At 38.8% G+C, this 20,382-nt stretch overlaps 1 protein-coding gene across 2 annotated transcripts in view; it reads right to left on the bottom strand.

The window, feature by feature from the left end:
- Positions 1-20,382, bottom strand: part of LOC102575391 (bifunctional heparan sulfate N-deacetylase/N-sulfotransferase 3) — a 134,663-nt gene that overhangs the window by 5,887 nt on the left and 108,394 nt on the right. For both annotated transcript variants that reach the window (XM_006261060.4, XM_019494960.2), the window contains exons 8-13: positions 18,730-18,826; positions 17,472-17,595; positions 15,749-15,923; positions 11,062-11,232; positions 6,876-6,985; positions 575-677 (exon numbers count right to left, since the gene is read on the bottom strand). In XM_006261060.4, coding sequence (XP_006261122.2) covers positions 575-677; positions 6,876-6,985; positions 11,062-11,232; positions 15,749-15,923; positions 17,472-17,595; positions 18,730-18,826 — 780 coding nt within the window. The remainder of the gene's footprint in view (positions 1-574; positions 678-6,875; positions 6,986-11,061; positions 11,233-15,748; positions 15,924-17,471; positions 17,596-18,729; positions 18,827-20,382) is intronic.

Genomic DNA, 20,382 nt, shown 5'->3' on the forward strand with positions numbered 1-20,382 from the left:
GTGAATTAATTACAGGCGTGGTTCACGCCGGATGTGTCTGCACAAGACGCTAACTGCACAGTAGCCTAATAACACTGCACAGTAGCGCGTCACAGCTCAGATAGTGCTAATATGTTACTGAGCAGTATCATTAGGGTACTGCGCAGTAACTCTGGTGGCTGTGCATTTATTTAGTACTTAATTATACAAGTACTAAATTAAATGCACAGTAACCACTGTGCAGTAATGAATGTGTAGACATGCCCTCCATTCAAGAACCAGGATTTTAAATGAGTTGTAATTTTTTTTGAGGATTACTAGTTTTTACAGTATGAGGAAAACATTTAAAGGACAATTTCAAAATAGGCTTATTTGTAGATACCTTTGGCCTTTATGCTTTGCACTGGAAATAAGAGATTGAAAAATGATGATATACTTCATGCTATCAGGAAGGCTTTAGTTACAGGAAGAGTTAATACATGTAATCGCTTTTTCTTTCTTGTTAAAATTTTGTACATGCAATGTCTTTGTACGTATACTGGGAACTCCTGTAAGCCATTCAAATACTAAAATGCTTTAGAGGAACATGGTTTACCTCAGAGTCCATAGGAGGGTATTTTCTGCCTTTGCTCTTTCCAAGACACTTGGTTTTTCCTTCTTCCAGGAGTTGACACCAGAAACCTTTATGGGAATCAAACCTGAAATGCATATTTTGTACACTTTTAATCCAACAAATAAGTTCCCACTCTCTTTAAGAATGTATTTATTACTTTAGTAACTTGATATTTTGTGGTTACTTTCCTCCTGTTATTCACACAGCCATTAACAATGGCTGGATTTTTTTTTCTTGACGGAAAGATAAAAAGATAACAGGGTATTATTGTCACCTTTTTTAGGGTCTGTACTTTTAGGGTACACATAACTTAAGTACAGGCCCCATAGTATCTAGGTTCAAATAAACCCCATTTCATTTTATTAGTTACTTACATAGTCCTATGAGCTAGATGTTACACAAACATATAAGAGGACACATCCGTCTCCTGAGACACTTATAATCTAAATAGACAAGATGGACATGAGTTGAGGAAAAGAAATACAATATAATAACTGATGATCATATCTGCAACCCCTGCTTGTTTTGAGTAGTACCTTATTTGATAAGTTGTTTTATAGAAAACTATGGAACTATTTACACAGTAAAGGGCTATTTACTCTGGGTATAGAAGGTAGAATTGGTCCCCAAATGATCAGGATGATGTTTGGCAGATGTCTCAGTAACTCCAGAGTTGAATGCAGTCCTGTCTTTTAACATATTATGGGTGCAAAGAGTAGGGTAAGAGAAGAAAGGAGTAAAGTAATAGGAGCAAGGAAGAAGGGAATAGGATGGGGGATATGAAGTTGGAGTTGAGACAGGAGAGAAAATGAAAGCAGGGGAAGGGGGGGAGATGGGAGAGGAAGGAGCAAAAAAGGTAGCACTGAAGCCAGAGAAACTGACCCTAGCTGTGAAAAGGACTGGACAACCAGTCAACTGAAAGGATGAATGTCCAGAATATGAACCGGGGCATAGGGGGAGGGGAAATCAGGCCCAGACAGTACAATAGCACCTAACATCAAACTGAAGCAAACAAGCTGATTATAACATGACTTCTGATCAGGGGATTGTAAGAGCAACATCCCTTACTGTTGCTGTGAAGAGACTCTCCCCTCCTGAGGGCTGGTACATCACTGGGAGCCCTCTCCCCACCAAGCAGAAGCACTTTTAGCTTGGTGCCCTAGACTGGACACAGTGCCTCAGGTTTGACTGTGAGCCTCTCTCCTCAGCCACTGGTACTCTAGAGAAGTATCATCATATTATTCCCAATTCACACATACTTTCTTAGGTAGTTGAGATTAAAACCAATTCTTGTCCAACTATGGATTAAAGGTGATAATGATATTTTACACTGAGATCCCACAATGATGGATTACCAGAGACTTTGACTGTACAGTAATATGAACATTAAAATGCCTTTACCAGACCTGCAATATGTGGCTCCTACCTGGCTTCTATCAGTTAATGACAAAACTTCTGCTAATTTTTATGGGAATAGAAGGTCTGCTCTGCTCTTTCTAATGTAACACACACTACAGATAGCACATGCTACAGATAATCACATTTACAAGCTTTTGCACATTTGTATTATAAATGCTTGCTTATTTTGGTATGACTACTGTACACAGCCATCCATGGCATTATTCATCAAGCAAGAACTACATTCAGAGATCTATATATAGACACAAGCTCACTGTGAGTTAGTGATCTGGATAGATGCTCTTTGCTTTTTGCATATCAAATCAACTGATCATAATAAATAGCATCTATTCAACTGTAGCAGGACATGATTAAACTGACTCTGACTCTGTATTTAAGAGCATGTTGTAAGGCTCATATCAGGACCTCAATTAATGCCTGCAATTTCCCAGGATATATATGAGTAGGAGTTGAGCATGCTAACCAAGGGTATGGCTTTAGCCTATAAGCACAGATGTAGGTAACTGCTTTGACTGTATAAGGCAAACTATATCCCATATGCAGTGACAGAAACCCATGGAGTTACACTTCTAGTGAGCAATTACAGTGCAACCCGCATACTTTTAATTGTGCAACACCTCTGGGTTGCTGGGGTGTTATTCGTTTTACAGGAAACATTTTGCAAAATTTCCATTTGACCACAAAACAATATAAAACTTGCTGTCAGCCAAAACAATTCTAAAATTCAGAGCTAAAGATTTGGCACCCTTAAATTTTTGTAACGGATTCAGTATCTTCAGTGTGCTGCAAAACAAGGCTTTGTGTAAGAAGTCAGAGTTGCAAGCAGGTGAAATTGCCCCCATCTGGCCTGGGTTACTGAGTGGTCTAACTACCCCAAGGTGACCCCAATAGCCTGCATGGGCATGAATGCCTGCTTATAAACAGCAGGTTACTCAACAGGACAGATACCTCTCTGTCTAGCTTTGAATGCCTCGTTCATAGTTTCCCAGTTCCTACCTATGCTTCCTAGTTTCCCACTCCTTGGGTTCTACCTGTTGTTCTTTGTGACCTAGGCCAACCTAACCTTTTCCTGACATGGGCTGCCCTTTGAGTTGACCTTCAGGTGCAAACCACAAGTTTCCAGGCCCTGGAGCAGGCAGCTGCCTATACTTATCCTCACCATTGATTCCCTAACTCCTCTGCAGCAAAGGTAGTACAGATGCAGCAGAGCAGCAGGCCCTGCTGCAGAGGGGAGCACTACGGAGGGAATGGGCGATGTGCAGTTTTGTACTACTGATTCCCCTGTATTGGCTCAGAGCTTTATGGGCTAGATAGGCTGCCAACCCATCCCAGGTCCTGTGTTTTTTTCCTGGTTTCCTGTTGGGTTCTGCTTCTTGGCTTCCTGGCTTCATTCCCCTGACCTGTGGGTTTCTGATTCCCTGCTGTAGTTTGTATCTTTGTTTCCCTGACCTGGTCTGTCCTTGAACTCCTGAGCAGTGACCCTCTTGAGTCAAGCCCTGACTGCCTGTGTCCCAAGTTATACCCCTAACACCACAATGCCCCCCCCCCCCCCACTACAGGAAGGACGTGGACGAATTGGACAGAGTCCAGGAGAGGGCAACAAAAATGGTGAGGGGGTTGGCGCACGTGACTTCTGAGGAGAGGCTGAGGGAACTGGGCTTATTTAGTCTAGAGAAGAGAAGAGTGAGAGGGGATTTAATAGCAACCTACAACTACTTGAAGGGGAAATTCAAAAGAGGATGGAACTAGACTGTTCTCAGTGGTGGCAGATGACAGAATAAGGAGCAATGGTCTCAAGTTGCAGCAAAGGAAGTTTAGGTTAAATATCAGGAAGAATTTTCTCACTAGGAGAGTAGTAAAACACAAGAACGGGTTACCCAGAGAGATTGCAGACTCTCCATCCCTGGCGGTTTTTAAGATCCAGCTAGATAAAGCATTGTCTGGGATGATCTAGTTGGGAATGGTCCTGCTTGGAGCAGGGACCTCTTGAGGTCCCTTCCAAACCTAATTTTCTATGGTTCTATGAACGACCAGAGAGTCAGTCCAATGTAAATGGATGGATGGAAAGAATCTATTGTCAGTAGATGTGAAATTGCTCTAGGGTGGCTTCACCTGTTAGTGAAATACTGAGAATTGCTAATTGCTGAGCGTTAGTTCTAAGTGCACTTATATTTCAGTCAAAAGTGCAATAGTTCTGCACATTTTAATGCTTTAACTCAACTGGCACAACAGTATCAATTCCCCAGTATGTGAATACTTAGGAAAGCTGCAAGAAAGAAATCTTATTTATATATCTCCGGTAGATTTATTCAGAATTTAAATTGTTTAATTTAATTTAAACAGAAATAAAAAAATCCCCCTCTGCCAATACAATTTCCCTATTATTTTTAGAATAATTGCTGGCCAATATTATTTAACCAGCAATCTAAATGGAAGCACAGTTTTTATGATGCTGCATGCCAAGTTTTACTTAGTTGACTGTGGGGGAAAAAACACTGTATCAGCTAGTAAAAGGATGATGTAGGGATATATTGTAAAACTTGAAATGCTTTCTCTGTTTATATTAAAACAACATGCCTTGTAACCAACGTTTATTGACAAGTTTCATACTGACTTAATTAAAATCTGTCTTTGTAAAAAAAGACTTTGTGAGATGCACTTCATCCATAAGCAAATGTTCTGAAACAACAGACTTCACATTATAATAGTTTAAATTCATAGCAAACCATACTATAAAGCTGATATAATCAAAGTCTACAGTCTATTAAAATTGCAGTACAATTTACACTTGCTTTATCAAAACACCAACATTGTAATCGCACTATTTTAAGGGCAATGTATCAGTCTCAAATTAGGGCTATAAAATATTGTTGATTCTAACGGGAAAAGAGGAGGACTGCCAACTGGCACTCATTAGCAATCTTCTGATGTTGTCATGGCCTGAAAAACCATAGGCAAACCTTCATTCTCACATTTTATACAATGCCAATCACTATAATATTTGAGTCTGCAATTCCTTCCTTAAAATTCACTTTTCACTGCTTAAATTCTTATCCTCTGTGCCTGAGCACAACAATTTATTTTGAAGCTTAATTGCAAGTTGTAAAATACATTGAGTTCATTGGATAAAGAACCTGTAAGGGCAAAAAATATGTTTTATGCTGCTTTCACCTAAAAATTCACAATACTTTAGATAGCTCTTTTTATTACTTATATCTGTTACCAAAAGACATACATGGCCAAATTCATTACTGATGTTACAACACTGCTTTAAATTTAAGGGATGAATTGTTCCAAAGTCTCTTTAATGGAACAAGTTGCTTTAATCTCAGTTACCTTCAGTGAACATTATCAGTGTTCAAGGGCAAACATGAAGGAAATGGATGTCACAGAATTAGATGCAGATGGGAATAATTCAGAGCACTGAGGTCAAGGGCTTTGTTGTAAAAAGAGAATGAACTTTCAATAGAGCTACTCCAGGGATAAATTTGGCCCATTATGTCTTTACAATGCACTTGACTTTATCTTATAAAAGATAAAGTCTGTTTTGCTACATACTCCACAAAAAAGAACGGAACACAATTGGATGAAAACATTAAATAAAGAAATGTCTAGGTAAGAAAAGCATTCTTTCCTGAGAACTTCTTATAAAAACAGACAAAGAGCTTGTATTCAAAAGAGCAGCCTATGGCTATCAATCTAATTTTAAGGGCAAGTGAATCTAAATGTCAAAATCCCAAAGGTTTGTGTACAGAAATATCTATTATATACAAAGAGCATGTTATATTGCTGACATTGATATTGTTGAATCTTTATTCCAACTGATGCTGAAGTTAAAGGAAACTAGCATTCTGCTAAGTCTGTTTATGCATGCTGTACCTTATCATGGTGAGGAGGAAATGGGAAGGTATCCCTCTCTTACCAATCCAAAATTCAAACAAAGGTTTCATAAACTAGGATTAGTAACGTGGCTTACATGAAGAATTAATTGAAGGAGAGCTGGTATCATTTTGCAATGATTGTTTACAAGAACCAATGTCATTGTAGGGATATAAAAACAAGATGGAGCCTCCTGGATCCCTGGGTCTAGTCTCCTGCTATTGTAGGCATCATAAATTGGTTAAGATCTATCTAACATTTTGCCTATCCTATTCCTAGTGGAAGGCAACTGACTGCAGCTGACAGATATTCCATCATTGGACTTGATCCTACAAGATAACAAGGGACTTCTGAAAGGTGCTGTGCACTCTCAGCTACTACACAGAATATATGAACACCCTCCAAAAACCATTCAGTTCCCCGCAAAATTAAGCCTATTCTTTTTAGGAATATAGGAACAACCACAATGGAGCAGAAGCATCTAGTCCAGCTGGATCCATCTGGACCCATCTAGTCCAACAAACTATTTCCAATTGTGACAGGTACCAAATGCTTCTAAAGGAGGTGTAAGAACCTTGTAGTAGGTAGAGGTGTGGTAATTTATCCTGCTGCATATATGCACTAGAATCTCTAAACGACAGAGATCAGCCTGAAGCCCTGAACATTTTCCCAAAATGTTTACTGCCAATAATTATAGTAAATCTAGATATTCTTTATCTTATTACAAATTTCCACATTTATAATGAACCAATTTATAGTCTATTTCTAGCCCTGTCCTTTTTTTGTTAATATTTAGAGATGGAGAGCTTCTTTTTTTATGATATACTCTAGTTTTTCTCTCTTTCTGTCTCTCACTTTCTCTCTATTCACATATACTACATTGAAAAAGAAAGTTAAAAAAATTAAAATACAGTTACACTATTATTTACTTTTAAATGACTCCATTATTTATACTGAATTATATTAATTATCAAAATTAACTCACGTTAGCGCTTCAGAGTAATTATAATGAGGAGAGACTCCAAGAAACTTCTGTACTTCATCCATCACAGTAGCTGGGTCAGTTCTCAGCTGCTGTCCATCAATAATTAGCAACTGAAAAATAAAATAAAATGAATGTTACATTTAAAATTCATTATAGTTCAAGCTTCAAACTAAAAGTTTCACCTATGTCAAGCTCATTCATTAAAAGGAAGAGAGGTGCCCCAGGGAATGGTAATAGGTCCAATCTTATTTATCATCATCATTAATGATCTGGGAGAGGGGTAAATGGCACACTAACTAAATCTGAAATGATATTAAATTGGAAGCTGAAGGACCTAAAGAAATCAGAAATATCAGCAGGAAATTAAATGAGAGTTTCCCTGGCAGGATACAGGCGGAAACATTTGGAAACAATAACCTGAAATTGTGTTTGTGTGTGCATGTGTATGTCTGAAATAACACTCCCCACAACTCCTTTTGGTACAAATGCTAGAGAAACCAACCCAGGTTGGGTGGGGAAGAGAAGGCTTTTGTTGATTTGCTTCATGCTAATTAATAGGAAGGAACTGGTGGAAAATCTGGAGATAGAAGGGAACATAGGTGGCAGTGATCATGAAATGACATACAGTACTTCATGGTCCTAAGGAAAGAACAAAAGAAGAGCAGGATAAAAAAATAAATCACTGGACTTTAGAAAACCAGACTTTTAACAAACTCATAGATGTACTAGACAGGATCCTATAGGAGGCAAGTCTAAAGTGAGTCCAGGCAAGTTGGATGTTCCTTAAATAAGACAGGGTAGATTTGCACCATATAGACGGCAGGAGGACCTGCTATCCCAACAGGAAGGAACAATAGAAGGCAGAGCAAGAGACTAGATTTTCTTGGCTAAACTATGAGTTTGTCAATGACTTGAAAACTAAGTAGGAATCTTCCAAATAATGGAAATGTGGCAACATTCTGGAGGATGAGTACAGAGGTCCATTAAGGGCATGCAGACAAAAATCATGAAGGCCAAGGCACAAATTGAGATACAGCTATCAAGTGGCATAAAAGACAACCAAAAAGCATTCTCTAAGTATGTTAGAAGTAAAAGGAAGATCTTTACTGAATGCAGAGAATCAGCTAGTAATGGATGACGCAGAGAAGGCTGAAATGTTTAATGCCTTCAATCTTCACAAAAAAGTCAACTATCAGATGACAAACGTAGTCAATGTCAAGCATGAAAGAGGATAAAATACACGGAATAGGGAAAGAACAAGTTAGCAATTACATAGTTGAGCTAGAGGCAAGAATTTCTGTGGGTGATAGCTTTTAACTGGACCAACTACATGGTTGAGATAAACAAGCTTTCAAATACTATGCATTCTTCCCTCAGCTCTTCTAGTTAAACTAGATGTTTTCAGGTCAGTAGTTCTTTGTTGCTTTGGGAAATAAGATTAATTGCTGAGAGTTTACAGAGAGTGTAAAGAACTATTGTTCATATCATCAAGGGATATGAAATCCAGCATCCCTGAAGTACCTATCCTGTCACCTATGCTCCAAAATGGGGTCTTTTGGAGAAGTCAAAATTAAGCATAGCATAGAGAGTATCATATTGATATACTGATGTTAGGGCTCTAAAGTTTGGCACCAAAGAGATACTAATACCAGATGGCTGAATTTGAACTTCCTTGGTATGCCCTGGGAAAATAAAAGGCCAGTTTCTTCCCAGAGCATCTCAGGACTAGTTTAGTGGAAAGAGTGCCACACACAACAGTGTGTAACCTCCCCCGCCCCCAAACAAACAAACAAACAAACAAACAAAAACAAAACCCAAACAAACAAAAACAAAGCAAAAAAGCAATCCCATAAAATATCTGAATAAAACCTGAGTCATGTAATGCATGCTGCCCCTGTGCTTTGCACTAGAAGATGCTAAGAGCCTATCTTACACATAGAATCATAGAAAATTAGGGTTGGAAGGGGACTCAGGAGGTCATCTATTCAACCCCCCTGCTCAAAACAGGACCATCCCCAACTAGATCGTCCCAGCAAGAGCTTTGTTGAGCTGCGCTTTAAAAACCTCCAAGGATGCAGATTCCACACCTCTCTAGATAATCCATTCCAGTGCTTCACCACCCTCCTAGTAAGAAAGTATTTTCTCAATATCTAACCTAAACTTCCCTTGTTGCAACATGACACCATTACTTCTTGTTCTGTCATCTGCCACCACTGAGAACAGTCTAGCTCCTTCCTCTTTGTAAACACCGTTCAGGTAGTTGAAGGCTGTTATCAAATACCCCCTCAGTCTTCTCTTCTGCAGACTAAATAAGCCCAGTTCCCCCAGCCTCTCCTCGGAAGTCATGTGCTCCAGCCCCCTAACCATTTTCATTGCCCTCTGTTGGATTCTCTAACTTGTCCACATCCTTTCTGTATCTTTTGAGACATGCACTGAGAAAGAGATATGCAGAAGATAGAACTTTGTGAAGTATGTGTCCTTAAAGCCTTGTCAGAAGCATGCAGCTTTCAGTTTTTGTTAAGCCATCTGTTTTGAAATTCATGGGATCCACAGAGCTAGCAGGATACATATACCAGGGAACACATAACCACTGATGCTCAATGAGTGGCCCACAGGGAAGCTACTCTTAACGCACAGAAATTCAAGGAGTCAGGGCACCAGAGATCCAGTAAGCAGGGTGCCAACTGTAGATCAGCAGAGCTGCAATGCACCAAATGTTTTCAATGTGCAATAAGGCCACACACCAATGAGCCTCAGTGGAGGTGTCGACATGCTAACATATTTGACACAGGCACTAATGTGCCAAGGACTTTAATGAAGTACATGCATGCAGAAGAGCTGGCAGAGGAGCAGAGGCCCCAGTGCACAAGAGACACAATGCAGGCAACTTTGGAAAAGATGTGATGGGCAAAGGAATTTGTACAGGCATTAAAAGATCCTGGAACGTAATAAGTGCTAGAGGCAGAAGTTGATACACAGAGGCAAATGATGCACTGGGGACGTAACTGGAGTGACTGAAGCAACTAGCTTAGGGAAGCACTAAGGAGCTGATGTAATTAAGGGCAATTGCGTCTTAAGACTTTACTCACCCAATTCTACCTTACTGGGATCACACAGTTCTACCTTACAGCTGAAGACAAAGATGTTTCTGTATATTTGAGGCTACACAGTGTTCAGCATACCAAGTCTTTTCCCAACCTCATAAAGGGTTAATTTAATGCTGGCCAAGTTCTTATGTATAGGGCAGATGGAAGCATTACACAGCACCTTCCCAGTAATATACCATGATGTTCCAAGTTTTGCTGGAAGCTCAAAAGGGTTATCAAGTGGATGAAGCTCAGATGTACCATCAGGCACTACCTTCTCTGATTTGCTTTCCGCTGTGGCCAGTAAGGAGTCAGAAAGTGAAAGATATTAAAAGAAAAGCAAGAGGCAAGCAACTCAAGCTGCTTACAGATATTAAAAAGCCAGAAAATCCCAGCACTTGACTTTAACTTGAAGCACTCCTATGCCAAGCCTAGCACATGCCCAGAAGAGGCATCACATTAGTTGGACCCAGCTTGCCTGACTTCTGTATAGATTGGGCTCTTTAGTGAGGCTTTTTTGGCGCTTTTATCTAATAGCTGATTGCATCAGCTTTAAATAAAAGCACTACAAATCCCCGCTGATGTACCTGATCTATAGACGCTGCAGAGTCGGGTCAAACTGATGTGCTGCTGCTTCTGGTAAAGCGTATTTTTTGGGGTTTTTTTTAAATGTCTATAAGCAGCCTCAGTGTTCAAGTAAAAGGTAGTTTAGCAGGTGAGAGAGAGTAAGTGGCAGCCATGGTGTAGCTTCCTCAGCTCAATGCTCTGAGATAAATTATAAATGTAAAGCCCAAATTTCTGTCCCTGCTACATTTGTTGACAAAGTGAGCTCTGCAGTACTGAGAGTTGTGCATGGATATGACATACCCAGCGGGGTCCAGCCATTCAATAACATGCCTATGGATAAGTGCCCAATCACACTCATATATATATATATATATATATATATAGCCATGACTAGCAATATGTAGTAAAGAAGGCTTAGCAAAATATCCAAAAATATAATAGTATGATATATTCCAATGTATCAAATACAAATGAAAATATATGTATAGAAACAGCAACAGAAATAGGAATGGAAATAGGTATTTCTTATTCACCTGATAAGGTGGGAAGTAAGTTAGCCATCTTTCTATATGGGTGGCATACCATCCAGGTACTAGACATCTCTTCTGTAGCGCTCTAAGCTCTGATGGAGCTCGAGGTCCAGCTGTGATCACCTGATAGAAGCTAAACTTTAGAGCTGCGGGGTCTTCATGCGATCGTTGATGCTGTAAAAAAAAGTGAAATTACAGGAACATCATAAATATTCAAGTTCAAAGTCAGGGAAATAAGACAGAATGGGGTGGACAAACAATGTTAACCATCCAAAGACCAGACCAGTATTAAACATGACAAATCTGAACACACAAAATAGATATTTAGTTCATTGTATAACCAAACCCAACGTAATGAACTCAAATATGGTAAAAATCCATACAGGGCTAAATCTTGAAGTCCTTACATGGTATATATTCAGATAAAACTCTTACTGAAGAAGAGTTATCTTATAGATTAGGGGTGTCCAACTGTTGGTCCGTGTGCCACATGCAGTCCACAAGGGGTTAAGTTGTGCCCCCCTAGCTCCCATCTGTCTGCTGCTCCCCGGGGAGTTTCTGGGCTCCAGCTCTATCCTTTTGCTTCTGCATTCTGTGCCCCAGGGTTACAGTGTGATATGGCATGGCCCAGGGAGCTCAGGATGAGGATGGGGCCGTGTGGCATGCAGTAAAGTAGTGAGGGGGGCATCCATATGGGATTACTGTAGTGGTGGGAGGGTGTCACAGGGCTGTGCTGTGCAGTTGAAGGATGCATGGATAAGCAATGTATCCAGAAAGTGAGGCATCCATACAGTGCCCAGGGCCCCGTAATCTCTGTCAGGGACATGTGACCCCCAGCTGCTCAAGATAGTCGAGATAGATGATGGATATTTTTTTCTTATGGGAACAGTAATATAAATAATATTTATATACAAAGTATGTAAAATAAATCCTAAGGTCCTTATGCAGTTTTTACTCTTACATAATTTATCAAATTCCCATTGAAACAGAAGAACCAGAAGAAAGGGATCTGCTTTGGAATAAGGACCCACAATTAAAACTAAGAGTAGTACTGGACATACATCTGTCTGTTCTGAGCAGCTCCTACTCTTTCAAATAACTCAGGCATAGAGACCAGATGCCTTGGTGATAGGCAATTCAACAACATTTACAGATAAAATCATTTAATACAGGCAGTCCTTGACTTACGTTTCGAATTACAATGTTTCGCACTTACAATGTTTATAAATTGACATCCTGTTTCAACTTTATGATGTCAGTTTCAACTTTACAATGTTTGATCTGATGCAACACCGTGCCAGCGAACAAGTTCGCTGTGTCGCTCATCTCCCTGGAGAACATCTGTCCAAACTACTTTGGACACTTTCTTTAAGAAAGCAGACAAGAATCCAGAAAAACCTGCAGTCGAGACTCCTGAGAAGAATCCAGCCAAAAACCCTCCAAAACATCCAGCCAAGAGCCCTTCAAAAAGTCCAGCAAAGTCACCTCAAAGAAGCCCTTCCAAATCAATATGATTGCTATTTACAATATAAATACATTAATATAGCTATATTACTCATCTATAATTGATCGAGTACAAAATTCTGGGGTATTTTTTGTGAAGGGTATTGGGCCTTGGTTCAGGAACCAATTCCCCATTTATAACATTGTTTTTTAAGGGAAAATTGGTTCCAAGTTACAACATTTCGACTTTCAGGAACCACTCGTGTCATAAGTCTGAGGACTGCCTGTACTGTATTGACTCAAATCCAAGGTAAGATTTTCTGCCCCAAATCAGCATGGATTGGGGGGGGGGGGAACCTTGTCTTAGATTTGAATATAGATTCAGGATGGCTCAGCTCTGGGTTTGAAGCCAGAGCTGAGCTGCTGCCTGCTTTGGGCTAGGGTGACTTGTTTGGTTGGTGAGGGGAGGAGTGGGCTTGCAGCTGGAGGAGCATGGGGGAGATGCAGGGTGTGTAGGGGGGACTGAGAAAGACCTGTATATGTGGCTTAAGGGGAATGTGGGGGATACTGCACAGCCTGTGTGCCACCAGCTGCCCCCTCCCCACCTTACCTCTGGCTCCAGTCCCTCCAGCCCTGACTTACTGGCTGGGCTGGGGCTGCCACTGTTGCTGACTGCCCTGGAGCCAAAGCAGAGCTGCAGCAGAATGGGAATGGGGGAGGGTGGTGAGACAGTCATGGGAGGATAAGCATCAGGGGGCATCTAGTCAGGGAAACAGGCACAGGCATGGGGGGCAAAGGACAGGGGGACAGGCAGGGAATGCAATGGGTCAGGAAGGCAAGGAGCAGGGTTTGGCCACTTGACCTCTGCTGCTGTTTTTCTTGCCACAGCAGGAACGACAAATTTAAGACAACCTTCCACTATTTAGATCTATATATGGAAAATTGTAACACACTTATAATTTTCCACATATAGAACTTAATTATTGGGGATCTTGGATCTGGGTTGTCTTGGATTTGGGTAAATGCTGTAAAACAGATTACGCAAAGAGGTTGTGGAATCTCCATCCTTAGGGGTTTTCTGTTTTTTTTATTATAACCCAATAACATACGACTGCTTCCTTGATCAAAAATGAGGTGGAAGCTTGTATACCACAGTTATGGAATAATTACCTGAGAGGTATAGGGCTTTATTAACAACATTTGTTCCATAGGTTGCTCCTGCTCTTTAAAAATGAAAGAGACTTTTAACCTTCAAAACTTGAATGCAACTACAATGACCATTTATACCATAATCTGTCACAAATCCTTAAACTAATTTCTCATCTGTGCTCAGGGGCACAGCTGGGGGCAGGTTCAGTGATGCAGTTGTTCCCCTTCCTCCTCTCCCCACAACTGTGATTTCTGCTCCACCCAAATTTTGAAACCAACTGCTTAGGAGGGGTAGCAACCTTTCTATTCAGGCAGTTCTGAGAGAGTCAATTTAATCCAGGGCTCATTATCATCTGCCTGATTCCTGCTGATCTCTCCCCAGTTTACAGGTGTCAACAATCCTCTACCTTTTGTAATGGTTTTGATGCTCTACTATTCAACCTATCCTTTCTTTTACAATTTTGCTATAAGCCATGCCTGATAATGCCTGTCTTCAATTTCACTGCCCTGTAAACTGTTTTTAGCTCTATTTAAAAACCTTTACTCAGGTGTGGTCATACTGACTCAGGTGTAAAAATGACAGACAGTGAAGTATTGAAGGCAATGTCAAAACACTCAGGCTTTTGTTTTATGAATCTGAATAAGAGACATGATATATATATAATTATTATGACTACAGGACTAATGACACAATATCTTTTGATCATTTTGACTATTTTTTGCCTAATTTGTTGTGTTTTTTAAAACTGTATATATAATCTAGCAAATCAGTGCACATTCCAATACTATATTTGTTTTCCAATATCTATATATATCTGTATTTCTTTTTATAATTTATATATGTTATATATATATTTATATATTCATTGATATATATACACATATATTTGTTTTAATAATATAGCACTTTCCCTCTAGCATATTAATAAAGCTTCTATTTTCTCTTTAGCTGGAGAAAAATATGTTGTGTCATATATGCTGATGTGCTACACCATCTGAACCCCTCTTTTGGAAATCTTAGATCCATCCATGTCTGTGCTTCATATGAAACTAAACTCATATGGACCATCCAGGTTTTCATCCATGTGCTTGTGAATTATATTAGAAATGTATTACTGTTTTGTCTAATTAGTGTGAATTATATTTGGGGACTGCATTCAAGTTTCTGATATGAAAAAAATCCTGTTTAACTTTAACCTAGCTTTTTTATATAATAATTCAGAGGGGATTATAAGCAGAATGACACTTCAGTAATATAGACCAGGACTATCCAACTTTAGTGTGGCCTGGGGCTGCACATGGTGTAGGCATGTTGCTTGTGGGCTGCATACTGCATTGGTGCCCCCCTTCTCCAGATCCGCTCCCACTACTTGGGCTGTGCTGGCGGTCCCCGTCTACCCAGCACTAAGTCTGTGCCTCCTCCCCATGAATGGGCTGCATCAGACGCATTGGACAGCCCTGATATAGACTAAACAGTATAGTAAAATACTAATTTTTATTGTCTGTACTCTCCCAAAGAATACTGAGTCTGACATTGGATTTAAAAGCTGAATGCAAGTTAATTCAATTGTGACTTAGCTGAAATTTTCCAGTAGATAACATTTTTCCAAATCTTTTCATGTTTTAATTCTCTTATCAGTCTAAGACATATGCAAGTGTTATGCATCCAAGCCTAAGTACATCAAATTATTTACAATGTGGACCCACATTCCTCTGTTATGTCAGTTTAACAAATGTCGAAAAGGCTCCTTTTCCCTGCAAGTTCACATCCTTGTTGGCAGAAGAATGAGGTCTTGACAAATAACACATGCAATTCTCACATTTAGTACATGCAACTGTCTGTATAAACATTGCTTCTGCATGTATGTATTTGTACTCAGAGTTGTGAAAATCTCAGGTGTTTATACATTTTAAAAGAGTGTTGTTTCAAATTTATATTCATAGGGAGCTTTTTTCATAAATCCACTCGTGATTGGTATTTCAATAAATATAACATTCACCAAAATCTGTTGCTTTTCAGTATAGAATGGATCCAAGTAAAAAAGACTGCCTTGCATTTGCTCAACTACAAGACGACCGTGTTCTTCAAAGACCATACCTGATACCACGAATATGCCCGATCTGATGGATCGATGAGAATGGTGATGATTCTGGCTTTGGGGATGAGGGAGGCTGCTCGTCTAGGAGCTTCCTCAGAATGAAAGTAGTTGGCACTTTTCTCAAAGAGAAAATCAGTGGTGACATTGGATGGTACTGGAAAGAAATCCATATACCTAGAAAAAGAACAGTGTCCTCAGAAATACTCAAAGGTCCCGAACACTGTAACGCAAGGAGGGTTGATGAGCATGCTAAATAGATTTTATTAGAGAATAACCTAAAAAAACAGACATCATCATTGCTCAATAAAAGCAAACAAAACACCATGTTGCATATTCTGACAACATTATAGGGTGCCAGGAGGTCTTTTCTGATTGGGTATTAGCTATGTCTGGCTGCTAAAAAATCTGGTGGTTTTCATTTTAAAGTTTCCTGATGTTTACAATATAAAAGGCTTTTAGAAGCAACCTCTTTTTAGTGGACTGCCCTGAGTGGCTGAAATTCATCCAAGAGCACAGGTTTTGTGCTGGTGCTTTGTACAGAGGTAAATTTAACTATAACTATAAATAACATGGATAAAAATGGCTAAGAATCTGCACTGGAGTTTGAAAATAGTCTGTAGATGTTATCAGCTAGCAGACATCTCTTATTTTCTACACATCAGATTGTTATCTGACACACAGTAATGGATGTTGATTCACTGAACTTTGTAATAAGAATCCACTGCATCAATTATAACTCTATGAAAACCACACACCTTGAAAAGAAATTGTGTCTAAACCATCTCTACACAGACCATATAACAGCCTTTGCACTATTAATTTTACGGATGGATACAGTCTACGGGAACCATTTTCCCTTGCACTGAGAAGTAAAGGAACAAGACAAAATATCAATAATCTTTTACTGGTGGCTCCCCACTTAATACTGCATATAGCTGTTTTTCACCTTTGAGCATTTTACTTGGCATCACTTTTTGAAGAAGAAAATACAAGCAACTTCTTGCATAGGCTACGAGAATAAGATAGCAGGAAGGCATTCTCTTTTCTTATCGTTACTTGCTGCATTACTGAATGTTTTCCTGGATGCTTGAGCCTTGAAAATATTTTTGAGAGGCTTTACTTTTGTCAATAGCTGACTGCTAATATCTAATTTCTGTTTAGAGGGCAGAAAATAATGCGTTAAATTTTTATCAAAGATTTCTTTTCTGTATTTTAGAAATAAGTTATTCAATTTGGAACATATTTCATGCTATCATATATCACACTTATGATGTTAGTTTTATTGTCATCATTTCAAAGGTATGTGTGACAGGAAATAAGGTATCTGTCACACAAATGTATAAGACTCTGTCTTTGAAGAGCTGCATCAATAAAAACATAATTCTGTTCTTCTTTTATTCATTAGCTGCACATTCTGAACATGCTAATATCTTGAGAGAGACATGTAATTTCCCTAAAAATTAATTAGTGTCTTACGATGGGAATAGATATCTCTTTATATGCTATATCAGCAGGAAAATAAACATCTTAGAATATGTTGTATTTTATGTATTTTATGACTGAGGTTACATTGTTCATAGGCATTTTATTATCATTTTAAAAGAAAAGCAAAGATAATTATCAATCTGTGTACACACACTTACATTACAAATATTTTGTATTGTCATTTTTGTATTGTGCACAGTATATAAACTTTATATTTATACTAATAACCCATCTTACCAATCAATCCCCCTGTGGTAGTTATTTCTATTAAAGAACTGTACCTCCTCAAAGGTTTTTGGGCTGGGGGAGTTACTAATGATGGAAGGATGCATAATCAGGAACAAATACAAAGCTGTGGTACCTGAAAATAGGATAAAGTCCAAAGATTAACAAAGCATATATATGGTACGAGGAAGAACCTCACTTGGTGTTAACCAGCATTGTCCCACTGAATTCAATAAAACCAGACTGATTTATACCACCCACGGATCTGGTACTATATTTTTTAACCAAAAATTTTAAAGAAACATGTACAGTTAATACAGAAGACTTAAGCTTCCATGCATATGCCACATATAAAGATATTTTTTAAATGTGATTTGAAGAACAAACAATTGTTTCCAAGCTGAGGTTGTCATAAAAGCTATTTAAAGTCTAGGTTTCCTCTTAAACATTTTAACTATAGGTGACTGGTAGTACATGAATGGGAGTACATGACAAAAGCAGCTTTCTGTTGTCATGGAGAAGAGAAGCAGTAGTACATTTTATTAATAAAAAGTACCACAACTTTACTGTTCTACCAGTCCTGCAGGGATTTCTTGCCTTGCAATGTAAATTCCACTGAATGACAATGAGTTCCTGTAAACAATATGCTCTTTTTTTGGACCCTATGGATATCTTTATACTGCTTCTGTGGCACGTTGGAGAGAATGACCAAGAAGCACTCCCTGCCCACCCATTCCTACTCCGTATGCTGGACATGACTTGGTGAAGCCACACAGGCTCATTCTCCACTGATGCTCCTGAGATCTGTCTTTGGTGAATTTGAGAGAGTTAACGGGAATATTATCAGGGTTGCCTTATTTCTGGTTTGGCATATCTGGAGCAGGAATGGGTGGAAAAGGTGTGATTGTCAGCAGCACCATCAAGAACACTGCCCATGTGGTATGCAAATGTCTATAATGATTTAAAAAAAATAAATTACTCTCTTTCCTTCCTCAGTTCTGTTTAAATCTAATCAATCACTGTCACCAAATGATCTCTTTATCAGTGTTAATCACAATACTTCTACAAAAAGGCAAAACACTCTCCATTATATCATATTCTTAAATTGTGTAAAACCTGTTTTTATCATTCACATTACTGAGCTAAATTTGGATAATAAAAAATATTACTGGATAATTAGTGCATATACAACACGGTAACAGTGACTAAGATTAATTTGCTATTGTAGTCACTTGAAGCTGCATCACATTAAGATACTGTAAAATCTCACCAGTTTTCTGAGGTCCTATAACTAGGAATTTTGGTAATCGATCACAGGTTTTTTCTTTAGACCAGATATCTCTGTGCCGCTTGTCATCACAGGGATTCTAAGTGGGGAAAAAAGGAAAGACTGAGCATTTTATTCCTGATGATATTTGTTAATTAATTTTTTTTAACTAACACATATATATCTCCAATATTTAATCCATTGGTTACAAGACATCTGGTTATCTGCCTCTTATGATGGACACCTGTATGGTAGGGGGCCAACTTTTGTCAATTATACTTGTATAAATGGATTTACTTAAGATATACAATGTAACAGAAACCAGAGTCTAGGTCTATGAATTGATCTTTGTGTTAACAGAAGTTTTGAGAAAACTATTGAAAAAGTTTTAAGGAAATTGTATTGAAAGATGGAAAATACAGTGCTCCAACCCTATCTTCTATTCACATAAGGCTATCATCCTTCAAAACAGAAACTGGACCAGATTTTTTCCTAGCATCACTTCATTGCACACAATGGAAGTGTGCCAGGGATGAATCTGGCCCATTATACTTTAGATGTGGGCATGCTTCATAATAGGCTATTGATCATTTTCAGTATTTAGCACTTTTAGTTTTTATTTACTAGATTAAACAAGCCAAGCTCTTTTAGAGTTAGGATCCAGAGCTACAGCTAGATCTAGTAATGGACAAAGGGTGTGGGATCCTACAAAACATTTCATATGGAGGAAATAGGTTCTACTTTGTAGTAAAAGTGGAGTGGAGACACAAGACAAAGCATTACAGTGGTAGAAGTCATTCTACTAGAGTGATGTTACCCACTACAAAATGAGGAGTAGCTATGCATTGGTGTAGGTTAACTGGTGTACTACTTGTGCAACTGTTATCCTACTAGGCTGTTTGCAGACATTAAAAAACAAAAAGAGCTTTACTTTAAACTCTATGTGCTTCTGCACCAAGCTCAGTGTATGCTCAAAAGAAGCATCATTTTAGTTGGATACGGCTTGCCTGACATCTGTATAGATCAGGCTCTTTAGTGTGTGTGTGTGTGTGTGTGTGTGTGTGTGTGGCGGGGGGGGTGTTGGGCTTTTATCTAATAGCTGATTGAATTGTAACAAAACCCCCAGTTTCTTTTTTTATTTATTTATTTATTTTAAAATGCATTCCCTCCCCTTCCCCAATCATTTCTGACTTTTTCTCTCCCTCCCTTTTCCCTATAGATAAGTATAAGTAAGCTAAGATGTAGGATAAGCTTTAAACATTTTTATTTTGGTAGCAAGTTTTTAGTTTTGGATATCCACTGTTGTATATTGTATTATTATTAGGTTTGTACTGATTTTACTGTTATATATAGTATTATTATCATTTTCGTACTGATTTTTGTTTCATATGGATAGTGTATTGTTTAGGCCTGTGTTTGTAAGTGAACCAAAGTCATGTCAAGTTTCCATTTTATATGTCAAGCCTCTATCTTCTGTCCTCCGCCTGGGCATCCCCTGTGTCGCAACTGTATGAGTCACATACCTCCCGTGTAAACTGGTTCCACGGTGAATGAGTGTGATTGGAAATGATTGAAATACAATGGTAGCAGGCCTCTACTGAATGGCCTGTAATGACTGGGCCATCACCTCGCATTGATTCACCCAGGAAGCATGGA

Source organism: Alligator mississippiensis, chromosome 2 (genome assembly GCF_030867095.1).
Source record: "Alligator mississippiensis isolate rAllMis1 chromosome 2, rAllMis1, whole genome shotgun sequence".
Classification (NCBI taxonomy): domain Eukaryota; kingdom Metazoa; phylum Chordata; order Crocodylia; family Alligatoridae; genus Alligator; species Alligator mississippiensis.